This window comes from Mya arenaria, chromosome 3 (assembly GCF_026914265.1).
Source record: "Mya arenaria isolate MELC-2E11 chromosome 3, ASM2691426v1".
NCBI classification, from domain to species: domain Eukaryota; kingdom Metazoa; phylum Mollusca; class Bivalvia; order Myida; family Myidae; genus Mya; species Mya arenaria.
Genome location: NC_069124.1, coordinates 29,813,535 through 29,838,448, shown reverse-complemented (window position 1 = coordinate 29,838,448; position 24,914 = coordinate 29,813,535). Strand labels below are relative to the sequence as shown.

Sequence of the window (24,914 nt, the reverse complement as noted above, 5' to 3'; positions counted from 1 at the left end):
TACTAAAGATAGTTTTGATATTGTTGTTGAATGTAAAATAAAAACATATGTTGGTACAAGCTGCATGAAACTACTGCAGGAGGTTTATATCCACCTTTCTTGCAATTTATAGCCAGGGGAAATTATACCTGAAAGCCTGAGTTTTCAGAGGGGACAACACATGAAGCTCCCTGTTTTACATATGGTAAACTCCAGGAGAAAGTTGTGCCAGAAAGCCTGAGTTTTCAGAGGGGACAACACATGAGGCTCCCTGTGTTACATAAGGTAAACCCCAGGAGAAAATTGTGCCTGAAAGCCTGAGTTTTCAGAGAGTAGGACACATGTGGCCCCCTGTGTTACATAAGGTAAACCCCATGAGAAAGTTGTGCCAGAAAGCCTGAGTTTTCAGAGAGTAGGACACATGTGGCTCCCTGTGTTACATATGGTAAACCCCAGTAGTACCCACCAACAATGGTATAGAACAGATTGTCCCTGTCTGGATCCTCTGCTTGGAAAAGGTCCACAAGATGGCCGACACGGTCATCTTCCATCACACGCCGGGAAAAACTTCTGGCTGCAAACCGGGGTGGGTGGGGCGATCGCTTTAGCCTCTCAACAACTTCAATTCGAATTTTTACAGTCGAACGACGTGGCTTAGGGTCACCATGGTCAAAGGCACGAACCTATTGGAAGACAAATATCATGTATATCATTTTATTGTAAAAATTATCATTATTATGATATTGATACGCTGATCAACATGAATCATTCTAATTTAGAATGTTAGTTGGGTTTTTAATTAAAAATATCAGAGAATCTGCTGGACAGGTGACTTGTATGATGACTCTGTCTCCTCAAGATGCATGTACTCTATATATATGGTCACACTTGGGGTAACAACTTAGGATGTGCTACGATCTGACGATTTTGGTGGTTAATTTTAGTCTTAAATTGTGTGTTATTGTGTAATTAAGGCCTATCTTAAATTCATCATATTTACAAGAAAATGCTTACTTGAATAATTTTAAGGAGAGGGCGTATCATGTGCATCTATAAGAACGTATAATAATACGGTACATGCCTTTATTCAATACTCCAGCTCATATCTTTATCAAAATTTGCACTCAATAAAAAACATCACCGCTGACTGTAATCACCAATAATAATCATGAAAATATGCCGATTTCAAAATCAAAGGTACATCAGGTTTTTCTCTTTTGATATCATGGTTAATTTCTAAAAGTTTTTTTCTCCTTTTTTTTCTTTTGATATCATGGTTAATTTCTAAAAGTTTTTTTCTCCTTTTTTTTCTTTAGATATCATGGTCTATTTCTTAAAGATTTTTCTTTTCTTTCTTTTTTTAAGTTTCATGGTCTATTTAAAAAAGTATCTCAAAGTGTATGCATAATGATATGATTGCATAACTATCGAGAATGTTACAAAGATAATTGAATGTTATCATTAGTTCATAATTAAAAACTGTTTACCTTATGATTAAGCCCACACATATTACCTTTCATCTTTCGCTTTTATGTTGTTTTGTTCCCCTACCATATGTCTTAATGCTTTTTCCTTAATTTTCATATAAGACCGAACACACATCTTTACTCATATCCCATTTGTTAACTCTTCAAACAATAAATAATGCATCTGGAAAAGTGTTCTCCGATTTCTCTGAAATATCTTACCACAAAATGATGTATGTCTCCGAAGCTTAGATCATCTGTAGCATAGATCATGCCAGTTTCAGGGTGAATGTTAAAAATTCTTGAGTCATCCTTGCCCGTGCGTATTTCGAATGACAATCTCCCATTTTCTCCCGCATCATCGTCCCATGCGAGCACTTGAAAGACAGGGATGTCCTCCCCCTGATGTGCCGTAGCCAGAAACTGCATGCGGTAGATGCGCTGGTTAAACACGGGCCGGTTGTCGTTGTCATCTTCCACGTCTATAAACACTCGTACGCCGTACTTCAGTGGTGGCTCCCCTTGGTCAGATATGGTTACCTGCAAATATACAATAAAACTTTAAGAACATTCTTTACATTATAAATATTAATATTCTAAAAATAGAATATCTATGAACCATCTTATTCAGCTAAATATTTGACTGTTATAATGGGAACTGCCCCCCCCCCCCCCCCCCCCGAAGTTGGAGTACAAAATCCTTCATACATATTTTAAAGGCCTAGAATGCTGTAAATCAATTATGTAACGTCCTTTAATATTTGCTACTTGAATATTCTAATGTTGGAAAACATTTGGACAATACATATAGATGGAGACCAGTCTAATATAAAACAATATATAATATTTTTTGTACATCCGCCAAAAAATATTCTCCTATTTCAATCACAACAGAATACTGTAGCTGATAGGCTGCCATGAAAATATTTAATGAAACCGATGTTTAAACAATAACTGCCAATTTGCATTGTCAGCAATTTAAGCCGGGATGTATCTGTTTCTTGCCAAAAATGCAATATTTTTTGCATGGAACTTTTGGATGACATGGTGCATGTTATTTGAGGAATGCTGAGATGATTAAAAATAAAATATTTGATTTTGTGGTATATGACCATGATAACATCCAGGTTGACAAAAACAGTTATTTTAATTACTTTAACCTTTTAGGTATAGACAGATTTCACACTTAAAATGACTGAGCCACAGTTGTCGGTATTGCAGACAGGTTTATTGCCAAGATTAATGACACTTGTACAGTGGACATCAACACATTAGTGGCCAAGCAAAAAATGATGATATTAAACTTGTCCAGTGGCCATGCTCTGGGTCACACTGTCAAAATAAACATGATCAAAACCAGTCTAAGCCCCAGAAATCTGATCTTTGTCCACAGACCCATGACAGTCAGAACCAGTCAAATGAATCAAAATGTAACATAATGTTTTGGCAAACAACATGTCAGAAGATCTACAACAAAAAGCTTCTGTAAGTTTTGATTATACAGGAAGATTGTTCAGAGTAAATCTAGCAATCTCTGTATTTTTTTAATCTATAATGATATCAACAGGTAACTGTTTGCACCTCTGATAAGCTCAAATGAAATGCCAGAAACAGTAATTATCACTGCTGCTCTTCAATTAGGAGGAAGAAAAGCTCCAATGAGGTTGCACACAACCAGAACTGAGGCCCGGAAGTCTGGAAACTCTCACACATGCAACTCCACTATCAAAGTGGTGGTCTCTCTGTTTAAACATTTCTACAGACTAAACTCAATTTAAGTTCACTAAGTAATATCTATAGCAGTTCTAATGAATAGTATAAACAGTCCTTAATTAGATGTTTGGCTCATAAAACATCTTAAAGCACTAACACAGATTGAACTTTGTTTTCCAAATAGACCATAGACCATTTGGTTTTTAATAAAATCAAGGAATAAACATGATTTAATTCACAAGTTCAAAGGCAAAACAGGTGCCAAAATGCCACAGAAATGTTACATGTGGGTTTTTATGGATATGGCACAGAAATGTTAAATGTGAGATTTATGGTTGTGCCACAGAAGTGTTTTAAAACCCGGCTCTCCAGTGGTCATAATATGTTTTCATTACAGAATTTAGGAGTTCTAGGAAGCAAGCATATTCCAATTTGATAATGCCTTTCAAGTTGAGGAACCAAATATTGATCCTCTCTCCAAACTGGTTTAACACATTCCATAAAATATAATCAAGCCTTTCCTAAAGTTGTTCCTGGGCGGACATTTATTGAAAGCTCATGTTTACAATTTTTCAAAATTAATTTATATTCTACAATATTAAAATGGTATCAGCTTTACAATTCAGAAGCCCAGGTTTTAAATATCTTGCAAGATTAAAGTAAGAGGAACTTAAAAAAGTGCAGAGAGTTCCTTTAATAAATGTATGACTGATCAGCATCCGAAATTGTGATATTTTTTTGGTATTTATGAGAGTTATTTTAAACTTTGCTTTAATTAAAATAAGGATTAAAAAAAACATTAGTCTGACAACTGACAATTGTTTGAAATGCTTTTCTCAATAACTCATGCTCTGTTCTAGAACTTCTAATAATGTTGTGTTATATTTAAAAAAAATAGGTGTAGTAAATTTGTGAAACAAACATCAATTTGGTGCAGTCTTAAGCGCAAATTTGACCTTTGGCAACTGCTGTTTTTGCTTTTTTTAAGTGTTTATTGATGCCCCATGTCAGAATGTTGGATATAGACAATAAAGCAGGCAAGATGAAAGGTTCTGCTCTATCTCCCCCAGCAGGTAGATGGACAACTGGCTAGAAACCTCAGAACAGAAAAAAATCAACAGGCAGTTGGAAAAGTAAAGAAACATTAGCAAGAAAATGCATACCTGGCTGCAATTTTCATTGTTTAGAGTCGATATCAGTGACATCTGCAATACCACTGTTAAGTGACAGTCTGCAATTTGACTGACATTAGTGAGTCTGCAATTTCAGTAACATCAAGTCTGTTATTTGATTTATATCAATTTGAGTCATATCAGTGAGTCTGCAATTTGAGTCATATTAAAGACAGTCTGCAATTCAAGTTGTATCATTGACAGTCTGCAATTTGGGTCATATTAAAGACTGTCTGCAATTCAAGTCATATCATTGACAGTCTGCAATTTGGGTCATATTAAAGACTGTCTGCAATTTCAGCCCTATCATTGACAGTCTGCAATTTGGGTCATATAAAAGACTGTCTGCAATTCCAGTCATATCATTGACAGTCTGCAATTTCACTGTTTTAACACACATCAGCTATGGTCTGCAATTTCACTGTTTTGAGTCACTATCAAACCAGAATAATGATACAAATCACATTATTTAATGCAACTAGAATATGAAGGTCTGCCTTTCTGAAGGTTTCTCGTACCTGAAATGATGTTTTCATGACAGAAACAACATAAAGCGTAAATGCATAAAAGACTTCATGACAACTATTTCTTGGTATGATGAGATGAAACTACAACACTTCAAAGCACCAAAGGATATGTTACACTGCATAAATAAAGATGTAACCTGCATTCATAGCATTTTATTACCTAGCTCCATCCCTGGCAAAGACAATAACATAGCCCAAGATAGTGCGTTTTATTCTGTGAAAACCATGCACTAAGGTAGGACGAACATCATAATAAACATGTTTTTAATCTTCATAAAAAAATGTAGGGACATTTTTTGGCTACATGCTGTTGTCAGAAATAGGTTCATTTGATACATGATTGCAATGTGGGCGTACTAAAAATGCAACAAAGCCTGTGTTTAAAGCTGCACTCTCACAGATTGAACCTTTTGACAACTTCTTCATTGGAAACCGGTTATATAAGACTGCTGACAAAAAAACATTGATATGTTTTATGCATTTTTCTTAATCCGTTAGTAACAGTTAAAGGCATAAAACATTAATTTTCGAACAGAAATAAGACAATCTGCAATCTGATCTTTTGTCAGCAATCTTATATCAATGGTTTAGAGATATTTACGCAAAAATTTGCTCTTTCCAAGACAAAAAATAAAAAAAGTTGTAAAAATGGTAAATCTGTAAGAGTGCAGCTTTAAGGTAGAACTTGTGGCAAAAAGTTATTATTTTAGGAATTTTGCACATGATACGAAGGCATCCTAATATCTCTGTAATAAAAGACTGGAAACAAATTCTGAGGTACGAGCTAAGAATATTTTAGATGAAAAATCATGTGAATTGTGTTTTTTGCAGGAATATGGAATGGAAAAAATGCCAGAAACAATTATGTGAAGAACTCCAGGAGTTTATCTAATTCACTGACATCAAAATCATATTTAAAAACCATAATACCCTAATGTAATCAAAACATTGAGAGAAAAAAATCCCTAAAACATGACAGATAAGGAGCAAGACATTCATATCAGCCATCATTCGTGCAATGCTGCAGACAGAGCTGTATCATAGACTATACTTCTTTTCCATTTCACAAGATCTGTGACATTTTGTTGTTTCTTTTACGATCCTAAAATGAAGTCAGCTCGGAAAAATTTCCCTTGTGGCCAGACTTTATTACATTACAGTATGCACAGACATGCCCTCTCCCAACGAACATCTCATTAACAGATTTAAAACTAAATCTCATCTCTCTTTCCAAAAGTCAAGAATTCAACAGGAAAAATTATACTGAACCCATTTTTGTAATTTTACCGCTCGTTTGGAAGGAAAGTTAGACATACTTAAAAGGATTTAACTGTCTCATTTTACAAGAAGAGAACCTAGCCCAGGGTGACAAACAAGACATCAATGAGAAATTGCCTTGGAGAATCAAATTGCTATTGTTTCAATTCATCAAACACTGGAAATAGAGTAGTCTCCACAAAAAACTCTGAAATCATTACCAATTAGATTATGGTATAAATTGTCTTCAAGATCAGGGAAGAGTTTTCGGGTTATTCTGACTTTATTCCGCAGCATAACGTGTTAATGATTGGAATCATGTTCGCACATGTCAAAGTTAAGAAATGGCAACACAGAGCAGAAATTAGATTTCCACGCCATTTTCTGGCCATTCCTGTTGATTGACTTTCTAAATATGGTCATTAGTGCAGATGGCTGGCCATCGTTATGATTAGGCATACATTCACCATCGACCAAAGACTGACCGCCATATATCATTCACCATCGACCAAAGACTGACCGCCACATTCTGTCACCCCACTGCCCTCATTTTAAGGCATTAAAAACATCTGATGCTGCATGGTTACAGACCAAATTGCTTCAATATCAACTCATTTAAAAGTCCTAAGAAAAATTGTCAATCAAATGTATAATTAATTGGTATATGAGAATTATGAGTAACTTCCGTATCAAAAGCGAAACCCTATTACTCACTTTAATTTTGCATTATAATGACCAGCATGTTCTGACAGAGGTCGAAAGTTCACCCTCTGTGACATGCATACCAATGCTTTGGATTCTAGGAGAACAATCAAGAATGGTATTGATTGTAAAATCACTGTTTGTGCTTATATACAATGGATTTGTTCCCACCTCTTGACTAAATTGCAAAACCATTCTATCAAAGAAACTAACCAGAAAATGCCGAGATATAATAACTCTCAGGATTCAAGTCTCGGCCATTCCGCAGAGGCAGACCAAGGAATTGACAGACCCAGGAATTGACATTAGGGACACATCCTTTTGACATGCGCCCCTCCCTCAAAACTGGAATTTATATGGTTTATAGTGTTTGCAGGGGACCTGTGGGGATTTAGGGCCACTCATTGATACGTCGTAACAATTCAAGTCTGCAATGGTGCATTTTGGGCATATTTTATTACTTTTTTTACTCCAATGTTAACATAAAAAGTAAACTTGGATGATTTAAGGGGGGTTTGCGCTGCCCCCCTCTCCCCCTCCCCCCTCCCTGGATCCGCTTGTATGGTATTTTTAGTTGCAGATTGATTGCAAATTACATTTACGAAACTGTGGCTGACGGTTGACAATTATCAGTGGCGAGAATATTGGATGTTTGTTACAAGCCACCTCAGGGGTTTGTATTTCCCTGACAGACAAAGTAATGAAACACAATTTTTTGGCAACACAAAATAGAACACAAAATTATGCATGGCTGTTATCACAGACCTATAAACCATTTATGGGTCCGTGCTATTATTCAATAACTAGAGATTGTTTTTAAGGAAAATATTATAATGTAGGCAAAAAACATGTTTCATATCATCCAGTAGAAAATTTAGAAAAAAACTAATTAATGACCAGCATGTTCTGACAGGGTCGAAAGTTCACCCCATGTGACATGCGTGTGTTTTTGTGTCCATATGCATATCCTGTATGTATTTTTCCTATCCACTTCGCGCTAAAAATATTCTGAATTTCCATTGGCCTTCTTACTATATTACCGCGATCAATACTAAATGCCAGACAATGCATCCAATTTTGCACTTGTTGCTGGGGGAATAAGTCACACCATATTAAATATACAGTCACAGCTCTTGCTTGATTGATGTGCAAATTTACTCAGAAATAATATCCTTCTGCAGAAAATAATCATATTTAAGACTAAGCCTTAGGCCGACAATGGGAAAGAAATATATGCCATATGTTTTAATGCTGACTGCATGGACTCCTTATAAAAAAAATCAGTTATTTTAATTCTGGTGACTAATACAGCAAGAAATAATGAATAAATAATTGTGACAGAAATGTGACTAATGCTATCTGCACAGAAGTGATGAGCACCCCCACCCCTAGACTGCCTTGACATAGAATCAATGTTATATTGAGTGACATGTCCTTCAAATCTTATCATAAATAGTGATAATTATAAACATGCTTTTTACGGGAGTGGGATTTTTAACTCATTCACATGAATGCCACAATATGCCAGTCAAAATATTCATATTACACACAAAACATTCAGATAAACATTTTGATGGCTTTTCACATGCCCTAATTGAGTAAAGAATATTGTCAGAGCAATCTTAGTTTGACCTAGAGTAAGCCTATATAATTATCTACACATTTATTTTGTCCATAATATATCATTTAAGAAGTCTTTTAAAAAGGTGAAAGAACCCATCACTCAGCTAACAATTACCAGCCATAATCACCTAGCAGAATCTAATCACCTGATTGAAACACCAGCCAGCATGGAGACCAACAAAGGAACTGTCAATAGGCCCACCAGCCCTACATACACACCTGCCAGAAACCAGCAAGATTTCAATAATGATTTTCTTGATCCCGTTAAGAGAGGAAACACAGAAACTTCAGGGAAACTACATTTACATTTACATGTACAAAGCCTCAATCATCAAGCTTAATTAATTCTGTTCTAGCCCCATGAGCTGAGTTTGAAAAATGACCCAGCAATAATCCACGATCCCCACATCTATATCCTCTCAAATACTTTCCTGACAATTTACATCCTTGGATAGCTTCTTTTCATTTCCATCTTAGAAGCTAAAGAACAAAATAATTACGTAATTTGCATATCAGTGGTACAAGACTGGAGTCGGCCAATTCAGATTATAGTTTGTTCGTTTATTTCTAAACCATCATGACATTTTGTATAAGTGACAAGTATAAGAACCCTACCATTCATTTTAAGTGTGGGTGGAGGTCTAAGTGAAATATCTCCATCTCATTAAGCTTAGATTTAGAAACACTACATCATTCCCCAGTTAAATTATCCTTACAGTTTGTATCTCATTGCCTCTGTTTCTCATTAAATGGAAACTTGCAATTTATAAACAACAGAATTTACAGGAAATCTGTCAGATAATGCTACAGTTTTGTTCATAGCGCAAGTGTGATTAGGCCTAAAAAAAAATACATTTGGTCCGGGTTACCCGACCCTACCTACGGAATAGGCACCGACCCTATCGTTTTTATAGTCAGTTTGAAAAAAAAAATGAAAAACTAAAAAAAAAATTGCTTTTCAATATAAAGTTTAAAACCTTAAATGCTTATACAGAAGATAACTTTAACACCATTCTCCAATGATGAAAATGACATTCTTATGTAAAGCCTAATATAATTTTTTTTTTTTTTTTTTTTTAAAAAGCCTACCTACCCTACCTATTTTGAAAAGGATGTAACCCTAACCAAACAATTTTTTTTTTAGGCCTTACAGCCGGCTGTAATAGACTTTAGACTAATCAAAAAAGAGCGTTGTTGATGCTGTCTGGAACATCAAAATACCCACCTGTCCCGACACACCTTCATTCTGTATTAAAGTCCCTGTGAGAGAAAGTGTGTCCTGTTTTAGATACACCATAATTGATTTCAGACATAAGACAAAATAAATACCACCCAAGTGATTGATTGCAGTGGTTTACAATCATGAGAGATCATTTTACATCAGTCATATAGTTTCATTGACAAGATTGGTGTATCCAAATCTATAAAACACAGTCGATTTGGCACTTGCAAAAGCTGTTGTTGTTAAACTTGAAACAGTAGATATCCCCCAACAGTGTATGAGGGCGTTACAAACAGTAACATAATTATTTTCTGGAAGTGTATGCATTAAAGGTTATTATTATCCATTACAAGCAAAAAGTAATATATATTACATAATTATACTTTTATCAAGCAATGGGTACTGTACATAACATTTATACATTATATGAATGACGCGCGAGAGAAGCAAGTGAGAAAACGTGGTAATACGACCACAAGTTTGGGCACATCAAACTGATATATATAGTGTTTTTTAAACACTTCTGCAGGCTCAGACAAGTCATTTCTCAGAATTGCAAGGTTCTACGTACTTGGATCATGGCTATACAAAAGTATAACAACACCAAAGGGGCCAAGTAATAGAAGCTATACCAGAAAAAGTCCCTTCAAACAAACTTTTTGTCATTTCAGAGATGTGTTCATGCTATTGATCTGTACACTTAAACATTGTTCATAAAAATTTATTATGGTAAGGTATATTGGCGGCTCCCAAACAATATCGCAGGAATCTGGAACACCGCCCAAAATAGCCTTGAATCCAGCATACTAATTTGCAACTTAAGCCACTGTTATGGTCATACATCATTGACCCCATTCCCTACATAGGTCCTGTAACTCCTGTTATTAATTTCAAGCAATCCTATTAGCTACATCGCTCTAAGATCGAATTATAAGACCAGTATTGAATAGCACCCCAGACCCATAAACCCACATGCCAGCACACACAGCTCCACAGCCTTTCCCTTCCTGTCTGTCAACTGTTGCGATTGCCGGAGAACAATTACAATAAGCAGCACATTAAGACAAACACCATGCAAAGCTTCTGGACGCTGTAATCAATAAAAAATACCATAAAACCTTGAAGATGTGCCTAACGAACTGGATTCCTTTAAAATGCTGTGATTTTCGTATTACGTGAGAAAACACATTTCCCTCACATCATGCAAGTTGCATGTAGAAAAAAAGTGTAAATAAAATGGTGCATGTGGGAATTATGCCAGGATACAAAATGGACTTGTATGTTTATCACTCTGACCATTATTTGTGGGCCATTTCATCTCATATTATGCAAGTTGTATGTAAAAAACGTGTTAATAAAATTGCTTGTGCATGCGCCAATTATGTCAGGATGCAAAATGGATATATATGGTGATCTCTCTGACCATTATTAGCCGGCCATTGCATTGCTTCGCTAATGACTTTGGTGACAACTTCAGTGCTATAACCTCTAACCTGGGGCCAAAACTAATATATCTTGTAGCTAATTTCACTACAATATGTTATCCTGTGGTTATGTTGCTCCAACACCAGCGATTATATTCTTGACCTTCACTAAATGGTATGTACCAGAACCTGACAACAGCATTATGGGTGGTTATAAAACATTATGCTTTCATAATTGATTTGTTGACAGTTTAATACCACAAAGCTACCATTTTATATCAATTTGGCAGCTATAAAATATTTATGATAGGTAATAGTGGACATTTTATGTAGACTTGATGAAATACCATTATTTTTATGTGTAAGGTAATAGTGGACATTTTATGTAGACTTGATGAAATATCATTATTTTTATGTCCTTTGCAAATATCAATGTACTGCAAGACATCATAATGGATAGACCATGTACATTTGACAGTGATACTTCTGGACTAATTAGTGGCTATATTATTATAAACTAGCTAAACAAACAAAGTGGACACAGTCATGTCAAGCCGTCTATAAAATTTTATAATTAAAGATATTAAACCAGTCAGGAACAGGAAACCAGTCTGTCAATCAGGATCACTGAAGAGCTTATTAGGATGAATATAGCAATCAGACTGGTCTTGTGTCAGAGAGGCAATGTCAATAAAAACAGGCTGACCAGTCTAGCAATAATCCAGTAATCAGGATCTTGGCCCAAGAGAGCACATGGTCTGGCAGCAGCGCACCAACTAATGACCCCTGAGAAGGCAGCTACTCCGGCTTAAATCTGTCTGCTGTGTGATTTAATCTTACTTTATATAGGCATTCATCTTCCTAGCATGAAACAGGAGGCCATTTCTTGGAAATTACCAAGCAATAACAGATTTGTTCACAAGAAATGCATAATATCACAGCTATAACCGAATGGTTTTGGATTTATTTTGGTATTTTCTCTTAAGTCCCAGGGGTCCATTAGCCAGTCCTTGTGATTTTGGTGACCAAGCCATGTATCATCTGCTCGGAGTGAATAGCTATATGGATGTCTTCTGTCACCTCAAAGTCAGACGTGGCAACTAAAAGGATTACACTTGTATGCATTATCCTTTGACCATTCTGTCTGATTTAGACACAGGGAGACTTGAAACCTGGCTGTTTTGTCCTGGCTGACTGATCCTGCTGACTAATGTCTGTGCTCTGTCCAGCCAAAGTCTCTAATCACCTCTCTAATTAGCATCTGTAACTAGCCACTAGGGTGGTGGTGACTGCAGCAAAAATCAATGTTTGCATTTCTTAAATATCTGCGTACAATAAAAGCATCTATAACAAGATGGATTTCATATCTCAGCTGAGAGGATAGAAAATACAAAACTACCTTTAACCCATTAAGATGACAGTCTGATCCTCAAATATGAATTTACAGCATTTTGATAAGAAATAATTATGCCATTGTATTGAGTTTTTATATAATATATTTCAGATTTGTTTGTGTAAACCATTTGCATTGCCATTAGGATGACAGTTCATGCCTCAAACAAGTATTTACAGCATTTTGATAAGAAATAATTATGCCATTGTATTTAGTTTTTGTATATCTTTCAGATTTGTTTGTGTAAACAATTTGCATTTTATGATTCCCCTGCAGCTTCGCTTTGTCTATCCTGGTGATATGAGATTAATGGAGGAGATATGAAAGAGCAGCTCTCTGCATACCAAGTATGCACCTTCATGGCATAAACCATTAACAACCCAAGGGGATAATTTGTAATTTCACGGTTTGTAGAGTCTTTTGCATTACCTTGGGTTACCACCTTTTGAACCCTTACCTGATGTGCTTGGCTCACTTTTAGCATAATAACAGGGATTAGGGTTACCATCTCTGATTTCTCCGATTTCTCTGTTGCACCCTTACCAACAATGCTTTTCTCTGTTGGGTTATTGCTTGCATGATCAGGCTTTCCATGAGCATAAACATTACACCTCTCCCAAGCTAAAGAAACCAAAAGATGGCTATGCTAACGAAACCACAAGATGGTAATCTGAAAGCCTGGAAACAATCTCTATTGTTAATTACTGCTTTAAGTAATACTCCATTACAATGACACATTTGTCAAATTTTAATAAAATGCATTAATGCAGCAATAAAATACTCGATCTTTATTGCCGATATACCTGCAGATAAAGTTGATAAATACGGAAACTCAGCTGATATCTTCAGGAAGATTTGGGTAATAAAATCTGTGCCGGCACTGAGGGGTCTGATCAAACACAATATAAAATTCACAAGTGCAGTAATTACCAGAAGGGGGTAAGAGAGGTACTTTGAAAGAAATTTGTTACATTTTTACACCATCAATCTCCAATCCTCTTGACAAATTATATTCTCTCACTTTGTTCTCCAAACTCCAATTGAACAGTGATTTTCTTTGACAAAGATCTACTGTATCAGCGCCAATAAGCCGAGATAACTTGTTTCAAACCCCTTGATATCCACAGGTGGAAAATCTCAAAAGCATATCAGATGTATTTGGTTATTATAAGTCTGCAAACTTAATGCACTTGAGTACTCAAGAAACTTTTATATTATACATTTGGGAAGGGGACATGTATCTGATAATGAAAACTCAGTGGAGCAAGCATGACCTGCACTGGTAAAATGTGTTTTTTGCTTGCTCAAATTCTGGTTTTATATAGCAGGGCTTGTTGACCATTTTGTTGCCAAGCACTAGTGAAAGAATTCAGGCTTGTTCATTCGAAAGTCAAAAATTGGAAAAAAAATGACAACTTAACCAAGCAGTATCACTGCTTCTATTAACATGAGTAACAAAGGGGCATTGAAAATGTTGAAAGAGGGACATTGACGATGTTTAAAAAGGGGCATTGACAATGTTTAAAAAGGGACATTGACAATGTTTAAAAAGGGACATTGACATTGTTTAAAAATTAAGGGGCATTGATAAGTTTTAAAAAGGGGCATTGATAAAAAAATAAATAAAGGGGCACTGACAATATTTATAAAGGGGGCACTGACATTATTTTAAAAAGGCGCAGTGACGATGTGTAAAAAGGGGCACTGAGAATGTTTAGATTAGGGGCATATACAATGTTTTAAAAAAGGGAGCTAACAATGTTAGTAAAAGGGGCACTGATAATGTTTAAAAAGGTTTATTGACAATGTTTCATGTATGCATTACCCTACTGTCTGCGATCACTTTTAATCAAAGTGAGACTGCTGTTTCCATAAACTTGGGATGATTTTTTGCCTCTTTCGAAGGATAGCAGAATGTATTTTCCTGGGGAAACCAGATGCTGACCTGATTAGGAAAGAAGGCCTAACATTATACCAGTGTTTGTTCCTGTGTGCTTCCCAACTGCTTTGATGGCAATTTAATGATGATGTGGTCATTAAAGCTTGCCCAATGGTAAAGTCAATGGAAAAGCCAGGGGAAATTTAAAGGAGAGATGCTCATTGATAGATCAGAGGTCATACCCTTGTTTGGATAGGCCATTATTGACAACCAGGAAGTCATATTCACAATGCACGGTCTTAGTGCAAGAAGACTGTAACTCTATATAGGGATAAAATACGTTTGAACAGTCTTGCTCATAACTCTTGAATAGTCTCAGAATAGCAAATTCTGTCATTTTTTTCAGTTAAACTAATCACCTATTGCCATTTGTATCATCTTGTAATTTTTTTGCAATCGTTATTATTAGTTATTCCCGAAGCGTGATTAATTAACTAGCAATTGCGAGGTGAGCATCTTAAAAAATTACAAATTTGCCATTATTTTACTGATGGCTTCCGATTAATTACAAAAACACATTTGGAAAACTTTCCCTTGTTGCCGAATAGACTGTTAATAATTTCAGTTTATAAGATTACCGAACTGTTCGCCATAACACAATATTAGTACTGTAGACAGATTTATGGCTTAATAACGGTAAAAAGTAATTTGTATGTCAACGTTTCCATGATACAAATTTACGTTGTCTCATTTGCCATCCAATAAAGGCAAATTACGCCATCTAGAGTAGTATTATATTATTAACGCTACAATCAAAGCATATTACTGGCCTTCCGTTCACATATAATATATTTCAGGATCATCTGGATGGTTGCATGAAATATTAATACCAATATGAGGGATGTAAAATAACTCACAGTTGTGGTGAAAACCCCCAGAATGGCGCCGGTTAAATGCCGAGTTGTGAAATTATAAACACAGCAAAATGTGAAATGGCAGGTGTACAACAGCCTACATGTATGCTGACTAAAGTTATGAAATTTCATCATAAGTATATGGTGTTACATTTGAGACAAGATTTTTCTGACCATTATTAAGGAAATCAAGGGCCATAACTCTTGTTGGACCAAGTTCAATGTTTCAAAAATTGAAGGTAAACAACTTCCCATTCATAATACCGTTTCTATGGAACCCATGCTGACCAACTTTCCTATGAAGTTTCATTTGTGTAGTTTCAATACTTTGGAGCCATATGCAACACTAGACTTTGCGACCAGAATTGTTACAGGACATGACATATATGCACAACTCCTGTATAGCCCCCAGATATATCTATCTGGGGATATAATGATTCCATCAAATTGTCCTATTATGGCGATTTTAATCTCTCACTTGATTACAGGGGAAAACACAATATGCCTTTGTAGAATGATGTGATATTTACAGACAATAATATATCATGTAAATAAGTGTTAAATATTAATTGTAACAATCTTGACCATCTGGAGGAAAAAGCAACATATTGATTTTGGTGATAGTACCTGACCACCAAACTGGTTGTATTCTGAAGATCGAACAGAAATGTCTCGGAAAGAAGCAAGAGCTAGCTAGAACAACACCACAATCAGAAATAAAGTATTAAGTGATCAAACATTCAAGTTCCAAGCAGAATAAATTTTAATGATTATAAGCTCCAAACCTAGAATATATAATGATTGTGTTAAGTGCCACTGACCCAGCAGTAAATCATGCTCTGACACCACTCTGGTTAGCTTAACAACAGTGCAGTTTGTTTGGACTGACCAGTTCTCTGTTTATGGCTGACCAAAACAGACAGGGGGGCAACCAGAAAACAATCAGTTATTGTTTAGTTACAAACCATGAAGTAATTAAGTTAATTTTTGATACAAGAAACATTGTGGGCGATAATTATTAATGATCCAGGTAAATTCCTCCACCTTTGCTTGGAAGGAACTCCTTATACACAATCCTCTTGAGTGTTTAATCTGCAAATGAAGAGGCAATTGTGCATCTTGCAAAAACAACATAGAAGATGAATTCCATACTCATGGTTAATTAAATGGTTCCATGAACATTGGGTGGCCTGGCCCTAGCTAGAAAGCTTTGTTTGGACAACACAACTGCAAGAAGCCAAAGGTACAACAATAATTTACAAAGCTTAGTGCATTCATAGGAGTGCTTAGACAACCTGTCCATCTGTGTGCTGTGGGTGGGGTTCGTTCCACCTGTTGTCAAGAGCCGCTGTATACAAAAGAATCCCTCTGAACACTTCTGTAACATCTCAATGCAGGGTATACTCCTCCAAATTGCAGCATTATTGCGTAAATTGTTTACAATGTGCAACTAAACAATGCTTTTACTACATATACAGATGCATGCAATTTGTCGACCAGTCTTCAACTTCTAAGAAGCCATTTGCCATGGGGATTTTTGCTGTAAGTGGATCGTAATAAGCCATCTGGAAGGCTCACATGCTAAAATTCACGTATAATTAATACCAAGTACTTACACATGAAATTTATCACACTGTGAAAAAAAAAAAGGAATTCATGGAATTTTTATTCCGTTTCTTCATGCTGGTCCTATATTTGTTCACAAGAAATCATCTTTTTCTTTACTTGTTTCATAAACCCAACTCACAAAGGACATTAAAGTCATATTTTATCAATGCCTTGTGTCATAAGATGAAAGAAAAACTTTAACTACAAGTATCTCCTCAAACAGATCTACTGAGACCGTTTTTTCATCATAATGGGAATGAAGTGCGAACAAAGTACCAGTTTTTATCCCAAAAGGCATGAAATTGGAAAATTCAATTAAGATCAAGAACGGAAACTACCAAAAAGTATATCAATCTTAAATATATCATGAAGTAATATACATGGCTCTTGAAAATGACTAAAAATGTAAAATTTATTATTTATAAATTGAATGCGTTATATGGCATGAAAAATACCAAGATTTTGCAACGTAATTTGGCAATATAAGGTTAGCATTTAAGTTAAAGATACTATCTTTATAACCATACACATTAAAAATCTAAATTTCTTTAAACATTTTTCATCAGCTTTATAAAAGCTCTGACATTAATTATATTGCATGAATGCTCATTGTTAGTTGAGCTAAATTCATTTTCTGTGTAAATAGAAAGGTGTTTTATTAATTTACTAAATTGCTCCATCTTTTCTGACTTTAATGTTGGCAGAAATGGCACTTAAAGCAATTTTGCTGACACATGGTGACAAGAAAATGGTTAACTGAAAATTTACCATATTTGGTGAGATGATTTCCTTTGATGTTTAAATGTAAATACTTTGCATCATATAAGCATTTTAGGTGCAAAATATTTTTCTAAAGTTCAAGTGCACAAAATAAAGAATGCTCAAACATAGTTTTTATCAAGTCAAACGGGGCCTCAGCAACATGTTTTCTGACAAAAAAATATCAAAGTGTTCAACCAATTAATCATAATTTAAGTTATTCATAATTCAAGCGTATTATATACATTACCAAACTGACATACCACATCTGTTCTTATAGATGTGCCTTGCATGTCAAATAACTCCTAATTTTGATTTAAATAATATTAGTTTAGTGTAGCCTACAACCATACAATAGGGCAGTGGGTTATATAAAAGACTTAAGCAGGTGTGCTGGAAACAAAGTGGCAAACAATACAATTTTTAAACAGGAGGGGAAGCTCCATTTTTACAATTTCTTTGGCAGGTAGGCACATTTAAGTCCAAGAAACTGACAAAATAACCACAATTGAATGGCAAGTATATGAAAAGAGTCTACAACCACAAGTGCTGTGTTAAATGTAACAGTTCTGACCAAAAACTGGCAAAATTTGATCTTGCATATCTTGCTAGAGCTGGACATTTGATTTTTTTTAACAGATCATGGACGTGAACAATTCATCAATATTTCACAAACTCTTCATCCAAAATACAAAATGATTTTTGCTTGAGCAATGGTAAAGGACCATTAAAATGTTGTATTTCCAGAATATTAGGCCAGGAAAAACAATTTAGAAACCAATTGTCATAACAAGAATTGGTGGTATGTAACCTATGTAACTATGTAGCAAATTATCACCACAAACACCAATGAACAGGACCAATGGTGTTTGGAATGACAGATTTACAGGCACCTGGCTCAGTAATGTTACCTAGGGCTGCTAATTCCTCCATTCCAATCACAACACCTGTAGATCAAGCCACAGACTTAACAGAGTAACCTAATTGATCCTGACAATTCCAGAATTCTCTGCCATTTATCCTCCAAGGCTACCTCTCTCGTTGGGTAAAAAATCTGCTATCAAACAGAGTCACCACAGATCAAGCAGAGATCATAGCTTCACATGTTTTGTTTTTTAACATTTGACTACCATTTGAGATGTGACCATCTCAATGCCGAGGCCAAAAAATTATGGTTTGGTTAGAGTTACATTCTTTTCAAAATCGTGTAGGATTTTCTTCTTCTTTTTTTTGTTGTTGTTTTTTATTCGACTTTATGTCATCATTGGGAAATGGTGGTAAAGCAATATTCTGTATAACAGTTTTAAAATACATATTTAGACACACACACTTAATATGAAAAATAAATAAAATTACCAACAGACTTAAATGGTAGGGTAGGCGTCTACTTCGTAAGTAGGTTCCTTTAACAAAAAGCAAAAGGGGTTGTTTTTTAGGCCCTATAATGATTTTGTTACTTCAATACAAAAAAATGCCCGCTTTCTATTGTATTATATATTGTAAACAACGCAATGTCAAGCTTTAAACATACATATAGAAAATTCTGAAGAAAGTACTCTGCAAAACTGTTGAGCAGCCAAATCGCAAGTGAAGAAACACAGCCAAAATCAATTATAGGGACGTTACTTTTTCCCCACTGTAAATAATTGAAAATCACACATTTCTTCAAACCTCAGAGAAAAATAAAATAGGTAATCCTCTTTTTTATTATTCTCAGAGGCATTAAGGAGTTTTTGTTTATAACGCCAAAGACAGCACCTCCTATAGAAGAAGAGGACTGAAATGTTGATTAGGGGACATAACTGGTGTAATATCTAATGTGGAAAAGGGACATAACTCTATATCAAAACTGGAAATGAAACGATACACAGAATATCGATACTTTATCGATATTTGCGGTCGCCAGTACTTATTGTTGCACAAGCCTGGCTTATCGCAACGGGAGCCAGTCAAACGTTGTACCAAACAAGCTCATAACATTTCCATTAATCGGTGTAAACTTTATACAGATCATGATGATTATTGTTTGTAAAACATCATCTCATTTTATGAAATGTATTTTGTTATGGCAGCATTCAGTACGATAACAACATCAGTGACTTGATTTAATTGCAGACGACAATTTTTATGATGATGACATTGGAACAACCTCCAAAATTTACTCTTTTTCGACCTAATAATTTTGTCATGTTGGTTGTCATTTATTAATGAAGGTATGAAACAATCATTTTAATGAAACATTGCATGGTTTTAAAACTTGTGAATATTGTCATTCTGGGCATAATTGTAGCAAGTTTCAAGCTTTATAAATCATTTTAAGTTTAATGAGTTTTGGCAATTAAGCTTAATAAAATTCTGAAACTGGGTGTCAATAATGGAAATATTTCAGAAATATTCACGACTCCAACAAAGTGCACATGGCTTAAATAATGTTTTCGAGTATTATCATGTAATATGACATGGGAGTGAGTGTGTTGCCATTGTTGGTAGTCATAGTTGCCAGCAGAAAATGACAACAGGATAAACAATAAATCTTGCATAAATACACCCTTTATTCGAGTTGTATTTAATATTTATAACATAATAAATTAAGTAATGCTGTTAAGATGGAAAAAATAAATTTAAACTCATAGTTCCATTTGTTTAGCTAAAACCAATTTGATTTATCCTTCAAATTTATTGTCAAGACTCCATTTGTTCTTTAATGCTGGAATAAAATTTGCTGAGTTATCAAATTTTTTATTCAACTTTCACATGAATGTTTTACTGCAGGACATTTAAGTGACATTTTCAACATCCTGTTTTGAAAACGTGGTTAGGACCTCGCCAATAAAATCATGGTAAATTGAGCAGTAAACCGCAAAACGGCAGCGTACAAAATTGCAATGTAATTACATATTAGGATATAAGAAAATACAAAGCTAAGGTTTAGGGGGTACTCAGTATCAACTCATTTATTATTATTAAAGGTGACTCGAATGTCAGAACAAAAAACAAGAATGACAATGGCCATTAGCAGGTCATACACCATTTACAGCTTTGATAGGAATAATTATTGTGAGTATTTTATAAATGATTCAATACATTTAAAGCTGCAATGGTTTAATACTTGGTCTATATTGCATGATGTAGAAAACAAGGGGCAGTACTCCAGCCAGGATTTAAAAAGGGCCGGGTGCTAGGTCAGAAAGCGCATCTTTTTGATGAGCATTCTACCTAAAATGAGCACTAAATGCAAGGGCCAATTTTCAAAACATTTTGTGTATGTGTCGTAACTGCTTTCAATCCTAATAATTTGTTATTAATACCTTAGCTGTTAATTATCTTTCCTTCTGTGTCAAAATTACGCATATTTATTATATTTTATTTAGCCAGAATATTGGTAACAATTTGACTCATGTATGTATTGTTATAGTAATCATAAGTACCAAATTACATTTTAATATCTCCAGAATCTGATTTACGCAATAACCAACAGGAAAGGTTTTGCAAAATGACCTGGCTACATCAGCTACTGATGACGCAAAGGATATCAGACATTTGGCAATAGCTGAAAATATGCAACAACCGGAAATAAATGAGTTCTTGAAATTAAAAATTCAATTTGCTAAATGAGAGTTGATTTCAGTGTTTTTTTTGTGTGTAAGATCGATGGCTTTCATCTTTTCATACTGAATGAATGACATCACACTGTACATGTACGTACATTCATATTTTTTGAGACCCAAGAAGCAGCAGACAATTATTTCATTAATTATTTACACTTGCAAGGGCAACAGTGCCTAATTCCCCTCAGAACTTCACCAGTAAATAATCTGCAACATGTTTCCCTCATACTTCAGAATTTTCTGAACTGTTCTCAGAAATTCTCTCTGATAGCAGAAAACAGCCGGGTTCCTTGATCGCCAAAAATCCTGAATGTAAATGATTTTTCAAGGCATACACTTTTTATGTTATAACATCATTACGAATTAACCATCTTGCTATTTCCACTCAAAATTCAAGCCACTCAATTATTACCTGAGAGAAATGCAATTTGCAAACACTATTTCTGTTTTTGCTCTCAGACAAAACGAGAGATTCAATTCATCGAGACATATTGGAATTTGTTCAACAATAATTTACCCAGATTAGATTTGTTTTATTTTTAACCTCACTATCAATGCAATAATATTATAGTTCACAGTTAAGCCGTTTTAAATCGTTTGTTATGATAGTGTTTGTTTTGGGTTTTCTGAACGATTAAGTCGGCTGTCCAACTAACCGCATTTAACAAACCAAATTTAGATAATTTTTCTTAGTGGTTATTTATGCAAAACGCTGCACAAATGCATTCATATTAGTCAACGCACATTCCGAAGCTTCTAAATATCATACATAATAAAACTAATAAATGACTAAATGGAAATTTTGCAGTTGTTTTTGTAACGAAAGTTTTGTAATCTGCTTAATGGATTTTGGGTTGCCAGAGCTTTTCTAAATCAAGCGCATTCAACGAGGGAGGTATGATCGAGCCGGAACACTAATCATGGGTAGCACTTGTGACCTAGGGATTGAATCTTCAAACCAATGATCAGAATTCCCAACCTAGCAGTTTCTTGAAAGGAATTTGTCATTACTGCCCCTTGACATGTGATGCTGCCTTAAAACTCTTTTTCAATTACATCTCCAAGCACTGATTATACATCATATACAGATTCCCCCCCCCCCCCCCCCCCCAATAACAACAGCCACAACTTCAATGCTGCCACAGGTACCATATAGACTTTAACTACATAACCATATACTTGCACTTTTAATTCTTCTAAAAAATCAGACTGGCTTAAATAAGGTTTCCAGGAAAAAAACACTTGTTGAATTGTCAATTACATGAACCAATCAGCAACAGTGAAGACTGGAAACGCTTCATCCATCAGATGAGACTTTACACTGTCATGGAAATAAATGACTTCTTCCTGTCTTAGGGATTCTCTCCAGGAGTTTTAAAAATACCATGGAAACTGTTTCCTTGACAACAGTGGGAGCTTTTTTGTCACCACCGTCTGTGAGCTATTCGTGTTAGGATATAATAACATAATATGGGAATGTTAGATTAATTTCATTTAATCTGTATTTCTCATATTCATCAAATTTTTACTGGTATTTATGTAACACTATTTTTCTCTTTAACGAGACTTTTGGCTACAAAATATAATTATTTTGTATAATGTAACTTTCTCCGATAATGTTCCATCATCCCATTGAAAGAAAAGGTACAGATTTATTGAAATAACAATGTTATCAAAGACGTCTACACGCAGTTTATGTTGGCAGTAGTCCATTGTGATCTCTTCAAAGCATTTTTGGCAAATGTGCACTAGAAAATGGTAAAGATCTCTTAATGCAATTTCCATGAAGGAGCTGTTTGTTCATGATTTGGTATTCAAGAGTTCTTGACTACTTTTCATTAACATTTTGAAATCCATGAACTTTTCATAATTTTTTTTTCAAGAACTTATCATTTTAAAAATCAAGAGTTGACATAAATTATGCATATTTTCATTGCAAAATGGAGGAAGATAAAAACTAAGTCATTTTGAAGAATTTTAGTTATATTGGGGAACACCAATGATGTTTTTTTCAATCCATGGTTTTATGAGCTGTTCAAGAACACTTAAAAGTAGAACAGTATCAGCATTTTATTATAAAAACTGAAAATGAGAAGATTACATAATAAGATTGTTTATGATAGACAACCGTGCAGAGAGGTGAAATATTCATAGAGTCTATCAATCCATAGGCTTTCAAATATATCAATTTATTTGGCAGTTTTCATTTCAATATTGTGACATTAAAAGCATATTAAACTTCATTGCCAAAGTACATTTATATGACAGATTTTCAAACAGATTTTTTTTGCAAAAATTGAAGTGCTAAAAGGTTCTCAAAATACTGATAAATAAACACTTTCAAATGCATAACTTGGAATCTTTCAATCTTTACAGCTCTATATACTGGCAGATAATCAAGCCCATAAAAATACATCTTCAGCGATGGAAAAGTCTATTTAAAGGCTTTCCAGTCTGAAATGCCAGTAAAATAAAATAAATAGGACTGGTGTTTATGCTTGAAGGTTTGAGAATTGAACAAACAAATTTCATTTTTTGTTCATCACATTGTTCAGGAAAAATAAGTGTGAGAAATAAAAGCTAGAATTACACTAAATGGATGTGTCACCTGTCGGGAGCGCCCATGGTCGGATTTAGATAACGGTGACGACAGAAAAAGAAATCCCTGAGTCTGCCATTTTTCACAGACGACAATATATTTTTGTTTATTTTTTTTGTTTTAAAACGGGCAAATGAAGGCATGATCCATATATCCATTCATTCTTTCCTATTTAACATAACCCTAAATCCTGACTTTATTCTCCCTTCAAAGTGCAAATTTAAGGAAATAAACCACAAAAGATTCATTTAATATAACTGTTTCAGTCGTCTGGAAGTTGTCTGACATATAATCACAAAAATACTTTTGATAAGGTGTAAAGTAGGAGCGGTTGCTCATTTCTTTTTGAAAAAAATAGGTGCAGTAAATCAAATGAAACAAAACATCCGTTGGGTGTGGCTTTGAAGTCATGTGACTTTGATGTCCGGATTTTTTTGATTTTTTTTTATCTTTTTGATCTTCAGTTTGTTTTTCGTTTAAACAAAGCAAATGATTTAAAGGTCAACTCCTGCCAAACTAAACTACAGCTCAAAACAGAGAATTATTTAATATCAGCATACCTCAAGTTGATGAACAGCCTGTTGCTCTCTATCGAAAGGCTTCCCCGTGGAACTTATCACACCTGAAAAAAGCAAAGAAATCCTTTTATTGCATATAATATTTATAAAATAGGTGGTTTCAAAGTCTCTCAACAAGGCTCGGATCTTCAGCCTGTTCCCTTCCTCAGCTTTATTAAAGTGTACTCACAGGAACAAAGTTTCATGCCTTAACACAGCAAAGCTAATAAATTCTTAATTATGGCATGAGCTAAAATCTTTTACTAATTATAAAGCCATCTGTGATGATGACTATCATTACGATAGTATTATACAATACATCACGTTCAAAAGTTTTCACACTTTAATATAGAAAAATGTTCTGTGAAGAATAACAATAAAAACTTATTTTAACAATTAGGCAAATAAAACAACAATTTCCAATACGAGAATGTCATAAACAAGAGCACAGAGGAATGAACACCAACTCTTGTCTGTTTTTTCAGTTGAACAAGAGGCACAACTTGACCAGC

At 34.7% G+C, this 24,914-nt stretch overlaps 1 protein-coding gene across 8 annotated transcripts in view; it reads right to left on the bottom strand.

Annotated features, from left to right (window-relative positions):
* The window catches only part of LOC128227273 (protocadherin Fat 1-like), a 104,644-nt gene that overhangs the window by 47,375 nt on the left and 32,355 nt on the right, over window positions 1-24,914 (bottom strand). For all 8 annotated transcript variants that reach the window (XM_052937644.1, XM_052937645.1, XM_052937650.1 and 5 more), the window contains exons 4-6: window positions 24,406-24,467; window positions 1,668-1,985; window positions 446-662 (exon numbers count right to left, since the gene is read on the bottom strand). In XM_052937644.1, coding sequence (XP_052793604.1) covers window positions 446-662; window positions 1,668-1,985; window positions 24,406-24,467 — 597 coding nt within the window. The remainder of the gene's footprint in view (window positions 1-445; window positions 663-1,667; window positions 1,986-24,405; window positions 24,468-24,914) is intronic.